Consider the following 11,250-nt stretch of genomic DNA (forward strand, 5'->3'; position numbering starts at 1 on the left):
CCCATCGCGCAGGGTCAATGGGGACCCACCCAATCACGTGGCATCTTTGGCCTACGTGGAGCCATGTCGGGACTCACCCATAGCCTGGGGCCAAACAAGGACCCACTCAATCATGTGGCAGTACCGGCTCCGTCCCCTGACTCTAATACCATGTAGACTTTTGAAGTTTCTGATTTTGTATTATTGAAATCGTAATGAGAGCATACATAGGTTACAAATATATAGGAAAGTTTGAGTGAGTTGCAAACTACACTCAACACTCAAAGTTATCTATCCCAAATCTCCTTGGATCAAGCTAAACAGCCAGCATAGGGAACATAACTAAGCTCATTAGATTAAGGAGTTGACAATAAGATAAGACCGTTATACAAGTTGATAAAAACAAGAAGAAAATAAACGGCTATTAACTAGGTAAAACACTAATAGGGTTAACACAAACCCTATTACCCAGATAATACCGAGAAACCCTAATCATGAAGAACCCTAAGTAACCAGAGGTCTTTCAATACTCCCCCTCAAGCTGGATCCAAGCTTGCCGAGAAGCTTTTGAAACTAATGAGAGGCTAATGGTTTAGTGAATAAATCTGCAAGTTAATCGTAGCTCCTGACAAAATGAGTTTTGATGACTTATGATTGTATTTGTGCACGAACATAGTGACAGTCAGCTACAATGTGCTTAGTTCTCTCGTGGAAGACGTGGTTGGCAACAATGTGCATTGCTGCCTGGTTGTCATAGAAAAGAGACATGGACTAAGGAGTGAAGACACCTAAGTCACATACTAGACTTTTCAGCCATATTAGTTTACACGCAATAGATGCCATGGCTCAATATTCAGCCTCTGCACTTGATCTTGCAACAACTGCTGGCTTTTTAATTTTCCATGTAACAAGGTTGCCTCCCACAAATGTGCAATACCCCGTTGTAGACTTACAATCAATAGAGTTACTAGCCCAATCAGCATCACAATAACCTGTTATTTGAGTGCTCGCATTCTTCTTCATGATTATGCCACGACCCACTGAACCTTTTAGGTGATAAAGTATTGACAAGATTAAAATGCACCATCATGGGAGAGTGCATAAATTGGCTAACAATGCTCACTGAATAAGCTATGTTAGACCTTGTAATAGTAATATATATCAACTTACCAACAAGTCACTGATAATAGCTTATGTTTGGAAGTGGTTGCCCCTCCAAGCTGAGTTTGAGCTTGATGCCAAGAGGTCATGTTTGCTTCCTTAAGAAGGTCCAGAACATATTTCCGCTGGTTGAGAAAGAAACCCTTGTGAGAGGTTGCCATTTCTATGCTAAGAAAATATCTCAGTATTCCAAGATCTTTGATTGCAAAACATTGTTGTAGTGAATGTTTGAGCTCCTTTATGTCTTTAGGGTTGTTTCCTTTAATGATAGTCATCTACATATACAAGGACTACCAATTTCCCAGCAGTTCCTATACGCACAAACAGTGAGGAGTCTGTGTTGCTTTTTTAAAACCAACAATTGTAAAGACTGAACTGAGCTTGGCATACCAAACTCTAGATGACTGTTTAAGACCATAAATTGATTTGTGCAATTTACACACAACATTAGGTTCATGACTTTGAGGATGACCTAGGGGTAATCTCATGTAGACTTCTTCGAGATCACCATGTAAGAAGGCGTTCTTTACATCCATTTGATACATAGGCCATCCTTTGTTAACAACAACTAAAATGAGTACTTTCACTGAGTTCATCTTTGCAACAGGAGCAAAGGTTTCCTTCTAGTCCACATCAAATGTTTGAGTAAAGCCACGAGCCACTAATCTTGCCTTGTGTCTTTCTATAAACCCATCTATGTTGAATTTAACCTTGTGTGCATGCAATTCATCTTGCATAGCTTACTGCCAAACTTGTGATTGATTTGCTTTTTGAAACGACTGAGGCTCAACATGCTCAGATACATTACAAAGAAAAACAGTGTATTTAGATGATAGTTTTTTATAGGACACATAGTTGGACAGTGGATGCCTTGGCTTGTAAGTGACAAAGGCTTGCAACCTTGTTGGAGGATGTCTTTCACAAATGGGATTTCATCGAGGAGCAATAAAATGAGACTCATATGGAGATTCCTCAGGTGCAACACTGTGGAGAGATTCATATTCAACATAAGTGTTGATGCCATCACTTGAAGCTGGTTGGTCAGTTGCAGTGGGAAACTCTATGTGATGTGCAGGCACCATTGCATTAGGCGTATAGGGTTTTATCACAAAAGATCTCGGTGTTAGTTAGAGTTGGGTAATTCTATTTAAAGTACTATTCTCTTCTCACTTTGTCCGATGTGGGACAAATGGAGGTTCCAACACTCCCTCGCACGTGAGACCCCATTTTATGGGTCACACATGGAAATCCATATCGGCAACCACATGGAGCCAGTGGGGGCTCACCTATCGCGGAGGGCCGAACGGAGACCCACTCAATCATGTGGCATCTTTGGCCTATGTGGACATCACGCGAGGCCAAAGGTGACCCACCCAATCACGTACGAGCCCATCCACTGGCTCTGATACCATGTGAAATTTTTCAAGTTGACATGCCGAGGGCCCACTCAAACAACACCGATATTGTCCCCACTTAATCACCTACACAATCCTCAGGTGTAGAGTTTTATCACAAAATGCCTCGGTATTAGTTAGAGAGGGGTATTTCTATTTAAACTGCTTTCCTTCTTCCCTCCTGGCCGATGTGGGACAATGGATGTTCCAACACCTCTCGACGGTTTCAAACCTTAGACCGGTCAATCGATTGGTCACAGAGAATGTAAGGTACGATCGTCGAAGAATTTTAATAGACTCTACAATTGTATGGATTTCAGCAAATTTATACAGATTTTTATTATAAATTTTGTTTGTACCTGATTTTACACCATCAACCCGAGCAATCGAGGCTGTTGAATGAGCATAGTTCTAGACTGTTGGATGAGATGCAATAAGGTGTTACAATTGGAATGAAATAATTTAAGTGGGGTTTATGGTATATTATTATCAGTATAAATCCTATGAGATTATTCCAAAAGTTTAATGTTTGATGAAGAGTTGAAATGAAGGAGGACTTCTCTCTTTAATCTCTTTATGCGGGTCTACTTGGGATATACCACATCAGGAAAAGCCACAAGTGAAGAGTCGTGCATCGTAATGACTACTATCAAGATAACATCAAATTTGTTTGGATTAGATCACAACATGATAATTCACTATTATTATGCATGGCACTTGGATTGGACCATTAGTTTGGATTGCCACCAAATAATGGTAGGCATTGATTTATTTTTTATTTTTTATTTTTTATTTTTTTGTTGAAATGGTAGGCATTGATTGGTTTTAATGCAATTGCATGCATTATATCCACTAGAGTTGCATTATCACATCTTTAAAATTCCAAATTGATGGGATTTCATGCATTATCACATTCCAAAAAAGTGGGAGTTCCTTCACGCGAGATTATCCAATATTCTTAGGAATATTACTTCTACACGCGGGATACTCATGGCAAGCAGTTTTACAACATGCAATCAAGTGTACTAGCATTATAAGTATCGTAGTATTAGCAACATTAAAGGCCCTTCCAAATCAACATACAAATTTGTCATGTGCAAACTCTTACTCTATGCGAACCGTCGCTCTCAAACATCTTGAGATCTTTTAATTTTACACTTTTTCCGCCAACACACCTTCAGTTTGGATAAACAACACTGCTTCAAGACTGACTGGTTATCTATCCAAGTCTCGGTCAACAAAGAGTCTCTGAATCCTTGTTGGAAGGTGTCATCTTATCAGCCTTCTCGGCGATGTGAGGTGTTACTAGGTTACTTAGCATTCGGCACACTGAAAAACTAAATTTGATATTGAACTTCGCAAAAACTAGCAGCCTTGTCTTTAGGCTTTAGAACCTGAAGGCCGAGACGTGTTCCTTCATTGGCCGCAGTCGCAAGATTCAGAAGTCTTCAGTGCGTCCAACGCCACATCAACATTCTTTTAGTCCCTAACCGAGCTCGGCCGACAAGTTGACACACCCTGCATTCGACCGAAGGACGTAGTTAGCTTATTAGCTATTTGGCATGCGCACCACGTAGGCTAAGTAGTTTTTAGGGCAACATAAAGATGAATATCACTAGACCGTAGTACTAAGTGACAAGTAAGAGGTCTTATGTCTTATATTTGATTCTCGCCAAAGGCGAATTCGAACCACATTATTGCTAGCCCATTATGTGGCTTAGCCCACTCCCTAACCCCTTTTAGTGTATATAATTTCGTTTATTCAAAAAAATAGAAGGTGTAGGGATATGATTTATAACCATCCCCTTAAAATTTAGGAGCTAGATTGGATTGAAAACAGAGGGTTGTAGCTACCTCAAGAAGATGCCGATGTTTTCTTTTTACAACACCATTTTGTTGTAGTGTGTAGACACAAGTGCATTGGTAAATGATACCATGAAAGGCAAATAAATCCCGCATAGAAAAAAAATTTCACCCATTATCGACTCATATTTGTTGGACTTTTGTTTGGAATTGTGTTTCAATGCAAGTAAAAAAAAAAAAAACCTTGCAAAGATCTTTTGTGTTTCATGTTTTTGGCGCATAAAAAAAACCCAAGTAAATCAAGAAAAGTCATCAACGATGGATAAACAATAATAAGCCCCATCAAGAGAGAGATGTTTTTTAGGACATCACAATAAAAAAAAAAGGAAAAAAGGACTCCACGTTGAAATAGAACTAGTAACAAAAGTTGACAAGTTTGTTTCGCCAGCAGACAAACTTCACAAACATAACCCGTATCAAAAGAACAATTTGAAAAAAGTGCTAGGAAGTAGTTGAAGATGGCAGAAGAAAGGTGGCCTGCCAAAGTTTGGGTGAGGTTATGAGGAGATGACAGCCAGGTTTTCGGGAATGGCCAGTGGCAAAATGGTGAATAAGTCAAAATCGAAACCCTAATTCATATCCAACATAAGTAGTGCAATTCATAGACCAACTTTAGGCTTAATAATAATAATGGGTCAAGAATGAGAGTCTTGAGAGGTGCGTATTACGTGGGGTTAGCCCTTGGTATTTTTTCAATTCATTTCTGCCTTGTGTATCAACTTTATATTCTCAATTCTGTCGGTTTGTGAATTTTGTTTCCGACGATCTTGCTAATTATGAGTATCATGCATCGGATGAACTGATATGGACTACTCAAGTTTCTATAGAAATTTGGGTTAAAATCATTCGATATTTAATGGATTGAGACAGCATATTTAAGTTAGCAAAAACTATAAGAAGAGAATTAGAAATTGGATGCAATCTCATAAAAAATAAGCACATTGTTTTTGCCAATTAAATTGTGCGCATGTATGAATTGTGAGTTTTCTTTCACGACTTAATTCAAAAAGTAAAAATGAAGAATGCTAGCAACACTACAAGAAAATAGGATATAACAACACTACCAGCACAACGTGCATTTTTCCTTGTTGTCGAAAACATGCTTTGACAACGTATCCAGAATATGGTAATTTTAATTTATATATCCATAATTTTGTTACCTAGATTTGCTCTTTTAGGTTCTTTTCGGTTTTTTTAGATATATATTTAGATAACAATTTTAGATTTACTCTTTTAGGTTCTTTTCGGTTCTTTTAGATATATAATTAGATACCAATTTCTTGTTTTGGAGAAGACTAATCTTTTTGGAGTTTTGACCGCAGAGCTTTAGAAACAATGAATGATTTCTTACATTGAGATTAGTTTCATGAAATTGGTTGTTTGCATTACTCATATATTTAGAATCACGAAGTGACTGTGGAAACACAAGCTGAATGACTGTTGGTTCATTCGTGAATAGTGGTATGTCTAAATGATCTGTATTTTGCCTGTTGATTTTGCACATGTAGTAAATATTATTGGTACGACAACACTGTGGATGAATGGTATCTTGTCGGTTTAATGTTGAACTTGCATGTAGAATGATCACTGGCATCACTACGACACTGTAGATGAATAGTACTGTCGGATTACTGTTTGAATTTATGTCTTGGATGAATAGTGGTCACCAAAAAAATATATTACGAAAAATGAAATGAAAATTATAATTCTAATGAAATAAAATTAATACATTAAAAAATAGGAAGAAAAAGAGAAATAATTAAAAAATAAAAATATAATTAATAAATAAGATTATTAATGTATCAAATGACTAAAATTAAATTTTAATCTTACTTATCATTTTAATCTAAAAGTCATCTAAAAATCAAAACACGAGCTTTGCACATTGTTTTCTTCACCTATTACCACCACCGATTTCCACTTCCCTCATACTGGTGGCCGTGCCTTGACCCCTCCTCCTATTTGCTTCCTATATATATGCATGCATAAATATATTCAAAGAAAACACCAATTCAGATTTTTCATTTCATACTCTCCCTCTCAAACTTTCACCAGTTTCACCGATCAAGATCTTTGATCATTGCAAAATCAGCAACAAAAAAAATAAATCAGAAAAAATGAGTGCAGCGTGCAGGGTGCAGGGCTTGGGTTGTGGCAGCCAGTACAGGAGCAGTGGAAGCACTCAAAGACCAAGGAATCTGCAGGTGGAATGGGGTTCTGAGATCAGTCCACCAACATGCCAAGAACAACATCAGATCCTATTCCCAAGCCAAGAAACTGTTCTACGACTCATCTTCCTTGGCGATTTCTATGACGATGCAGAGATCACAGGAGGAGAAGTTGAGAAAAGTCATGGAATTGAACTGCTGGGGTCCTAATAACCTAAGATTTTAGATTGTAATTATGTAATTTAGATTTTAGATTATGAGTATGCATCATGTCATCCCTTTTTCCATGAGAATTAAATGACATAATTTCATTTGCTCATTGGGCAAACATGGCGTTGTCAAATTTTGGTATCATTGTTTAAACCTATGATGCATGGACACGGACACGGATACGGGGATACGACACGATACGACACGGGGATACGTCAAATTTCAAAAAACAAGGATACGATACGTCAAGGATACGGCAATTAAAAATATGTATAAATAAATAAATAAATAAATAAAAATATATCTAAAACATTATAAAATAAGCATTCAAATTTATTATTCAATAAACTCTAAACTGTTAGAAAGATAGTCCATCCAACAAGCAATTAGTCTTAAAACTTGAAAAAGTAAAAAGAACATCCAAATGAAATTAACAAAAAAAAAAAGTCTCATTCAACTTCCACGTTCATGATGTCTCCTCCAGTAATCAAAGTAGTCTCCAATGACGGTTCATCAAGTGAAAGGTTAGCAATATCAAGCATCCCGACACTTTCTTCACCCAAGTTTTCAAAGCCATCTCCTCCAACATCCCACAATTGACTAATACCTTCTTTGTAGGTTGCGTTATTCCTTGATAAAAGACGAAGATTATTATGCACAAATACCAAATCCTCGGCTCTTTGTGGTGTAATCTTGTTCCTTCTTAGAGAGTGAATAAAACTGTAAGTGCTCCAATTTCTTTCACAACAAGAGGAGGAACAAGGTTGTCCAATTAGCTTCAACGCTATGGATTGGAGACTAGGTGTAGAAGCTCCATGGACAATCCACCACATTACTGGTTCCAAATGAAACCTATCATTCATAGAATCAATAGCTCCAAAGTCATTCAAGCACATAGAGAAAGAGGCATACTCCACATTGATACTTCTTCTAATTTCCTCATTGGAAAAGTATCTCTCAAAACACTTTTTCCTTTCAGTTGTAAGCTCAACATCTCGGTGTGGAGCAACCCGACTAGGGTCTTCTTGGAGCCATTCTGAACTATAATACCTAAAATAAAAGAAATAGCACTTTAAAAATATAATCATAAAGCTAAAGATTAATTTTGGAAGAGTTTATAAGGATATTAGCAAAATCATTACCTTGGATTTAATGAATGCGCCAAACAATGAAGTGGTGTGCTACTTTTAGTCCATCGCTCTAATAAAATGCGATACACCGCATCAAAAAAGCTGCTTTTTTCATGTAATGCCTTGCGCTCATTCCTGTAGATAGCAGCTTTCACCTTTTCAATCATAGCATCCCACCACTCATACACCAAATGAAGACAAGGTTTATCTGTGTCAGCCATTCTAATAACCTCATATATTGGAGCTGTAAAGAAAAGAATATAATCAATCTTCTCCCAAAAGTACTCATCCAATATTTTTTGCTTCACCGTCATTGCTTTAACCAAATCATCTTCTTTGTACAAAGCCCAATTCGGGCTAATCACCATTTGTTGTAAACCTTCCTTTACTTCCTTAAATCTTCTAAGCATCACAAGTGTGGAAGCAAATCTGAAAAATTTAATAATTAGGATAGCTCATAATTGAATAAGAAAAAAAAAGGAAAAAAATTGGAGAAAACAAACCTTGTTTCGGCAATGGAGAGCAACTTTAGTTTGCAATGTTCATTAAACATAGACAATCTCATGCTATGGTTCATAATAAAAAATTTTATGGACTAAACATCACTTGCAATAGTTGAAATCCAATTGCAGTCATCATACGAAACATCTGTTTGTTTCGGAGAGCATATACTCTTCAAAGCAAGATTAAGAGTGTGAACAACACAGGGTGTCCAAAAGATATGGGGATAGTGGGCCTCAATAAGTAACTCAGCAACTCTACAGACAGGAGCATTGTTAGTGATCACTTGAACAACATTTTCATGACCAATTTCTTTAATAGCTTCTGTAAGGAAGTTGGCAATACAATACTTGTCTTTATATTCACCTTCACAATTAATTGCCCTCAAGAACATAGGCCCACTTTCACAAGTTGCCATAATATTAATAAGTGGTCTCCTTTGTGCATCTGTCCACCCATCACTGCACAAACTTACACCTTTAGTGCTCCATGTGCGCTTGATTGGCTGGAGGCATTGCTTAATGTGACTCTTCTCTTGTTGCAGAAAAGTAGTTCTTAGTGCATTGTAACCTGGTGGAACATACCCTGGAAGTGTAGAAGCTCGAACATATGAGTTTCGATAATGCGGATTTCTTGCAAGGTTAAATGATAAGCCACCTGTATAAAACATCCTTGCGACTTCAGCATCACATTGATCTCGAGCTTCCTTGTTAAAAGCTTTACTAAGAGGCCTACTTGTTCCTTTTCTCTTCTTTGGATCAAGATTCACTTCAAGTTGATCATAACAAAAAGAACCAGTGTTGGGCAAAGAAACATTCTTAGGAGCAGAACTCTTCAGCTTATATTCACACTCCCGAATTAACTTTTTCATTTCTGCAAGATTTTCATCAGTAACCTTACTGCAAGGTGCGACCCCATTTCCAGCCATTTTTAACAAATGAAACCTGACCCTAGAGTATGATCCTTTGTAAGTTTTGACATACTTCCACAACGGAGTATGATCATTTTCAACAATCTCATCCAGATTAGCATTATCATCCGGATTAGCAATATCATTTGCATGATTATTAGGGTGATTCATTTTCCTAAATCAACAAACATATAAAAAGTAAGAGTTAATCCACTGTAAAGAAAAAGTTATTATAATCTAAATATCCATACCACTACACAATAATATACTATAATATGCAAAATACAATAATATTATAATAACAGAAAAAGTTAAAAACAGAAAAGCCAAAGTTGTCAAATTTGAATGGACTATGCGGGTAGTGGAATGGATGGGTAGTGGGTACTATAATATTATATTCTTTTCCTAGGGGAATCAGATTGTCTTCCAATTGGTATTATAATATTATTGTCTTCGAATGGGTAGAATCAGTAAAGCTGAGAGACTGGTGAAAAAACAACTAAAGCTCACCGGTTACGACTCACCAAGAGTTGCAGACAAATGAAGGAGACGACGGAGCAGTTGTAGACGAAGAAGAGGGAGACGATGGCGCAGTTGCAGATGGAGACGACGGGTCACGGAACAGTTGCAGATGACGGTCAATGGGGATTTGTGAAAGTCTCCCAAGCAGAGTGATTTCTTAGAGGTAAATCCGAATTTTATTTTTTTTCTGATTATCCTTTGATTTTAGAGTGATTTCAGTTAACTAAGTTCGATCAATCACGATTCTATGCGGATTTTTTGTGATTTTTTTTTTCTGATTATCCTCCTATTTCAGTTTCAAATGTATCCGAAAAGTAGGATACATGTATCTGGACAATACAATACGCGTATCTCATCAGTCTCAAACGTATCCTTTCACTCCAATACGCGTATCATCTGCGTATCCGTATCCTCAGCGTGTCAGATACGGGATACGGTTGCTTTCTTGCGTGTCCATGCATCGTAGGTTTCAACCCTAAACTTATTTAACTAGTCTACCCTCATTATTTGTTCATGGACAGGACGTATGAAGTGTATTCTGGTAGATCCATATCATAAAAGCAATCTTAACGTGGATTTGATCAATTTTAAGAGGTTATCCAATTTCAGATTAAATTTTGCTGCAATTGCAATCAACCTACAGATGAGATGGATGTGATCCCTATAAGAGCAACCATATAAGCTCTATAATAAACTAGCCAAGAACATAAGATTTAACCAACTAAATCACAATCATCACTCCAAATATATTCTGTATATGCAAATACTGAAGTAATATCTGCAACACATATCTGCAAACTGTTTGCCGAAGTCTTTCCCGTGTGTTCTATCATAATAGTCCTTCATAGTTTGTTGTATGATCTCCCTATCCCACACATGGTGAAGATTGGATTTGTGTCTGTACCAACGCAAGGCTATTGAGTTTCCTCCCTCATCTGATAGAACTCGACATGCATTGGCTGATGAATATCTCTCACAGCAACACACATGTTCTTCACGACATTGATCACATGAAAGAATAGAACTATGTTCAACTAATTAGGATTAAGAGCCATTAGAGAAATCTACACACAACCTTCTCCTCTCTGCAAAACTCAATGCTCTCCAAGTTATAGGTAATTGGAACAATAAGAGCGTATTTTTGTGAGAGCAGAGGCTTGTGATTTTATACTACAAGACCTGGATCGCCCTATAACAATCCCATAAGAAATACAAGACTGCATTCCTTATATCAATATGAGTCCTATAAACGAGCAAACACAAGAGTCCTCAGTATACCAATATGATTGGATTAACTCTTGTCAACATGATTTAGACTTCTTCATAATATCAATTATCCCAAGACTTGTAAGAATCATACTTCAATTATCCCAAGACTTGTAAGAATCATACTCATACCCTTACATTCTCCC

At 37.2% G+C, this 11,250-nt stretch overlaps 3 protein-coding genes and 1 long non-coding RNA gene across 4 annotated transcripts; 2 read left to right on the forward strand and 2 right to left on the reverse strand.

Annotated features, from left to right (window-relative positions):
* The first annotated feature begins 4,904 nt into the window (after nt 1-4,904).
* Nucleotides 4,905-6,893, forward strand: LOC103430927 (uncharacterized). Its single transcript, XM_029100209.2, has 2 exons — nt 4,905-4,943; nt 6,525-6,893. Exons 1-2 carry the CDS (start codon nt 4,905-4,907, stop codon nt 6,789-6,791), a joined length of 306 nt encoding a protein of 101 aa, XP_028956042.2. The 3' UTR covers nt 6,792-6,893.
* Nucleotides 6,894-7,087: 194 nt separating this feature from the next.
* On the reverse strand, nt 7,088-8,608 carry LOC103430918 (uncharacterized). The gene is made up of 3 exons (XM_008369064.3): nt 8,409-8,608; nt 7,918-8,334; nt 7,088-7,825 (listed from the first exon to the last, which is right to left on the reverse strand). The coding sequence occupies exons 1-3, from the start codon at nt 8,480-8,482 to the stop codon at nt 7,225-7,227; spliced, it is 1,092 nt and encodes a 363-aa protein (XP_008367286.3). The 5' UTR covers nt 8,483-8,608; the 3' UTR covers nt 7,088-7,224.
* On the reverse strand, nt 8,501-9,487 carry LOC114824215 (uncharacterized). The gene has a single exon (XM_029100649.2). It carries the CDS (start codon nt 9,485-9,487, stop codon nt 8,501-8,503), a length of 987 nt encoding a protein of 328 aa, XP_028956482.2.
* A 214-nt stretch (nt 9,488-9,701) lies between these two features.
* On the forward strand, nt 9,702-10,636 carry LOC139194264 (uncharacterized). The gene is made up of 2 exons (XR_011579024.1): nt 9,702-10,001; nt 10,134-10,636. It is a non-coding gene; the product is annotated as an uncharacterized lncRNA (long non-coding RNA).
* The last annotated feature ends 614 nt before the right edge of the window (nt 10,637-11,250 follow it).

The sequence above is a fragment of the Malus domestica genome, chromosome 03 (assembly GCF_042453785.1).
Source record: "Malus domestica chromosome 03, GDT2T_hap1".
Classification (NCBI taxonomy): domain Eukaryota; kingdom Viridiplantae; phylum Streptophyta; class Magnoliopsida; order Rosales; family Rosaceae; genus Malus; species Malus domestica.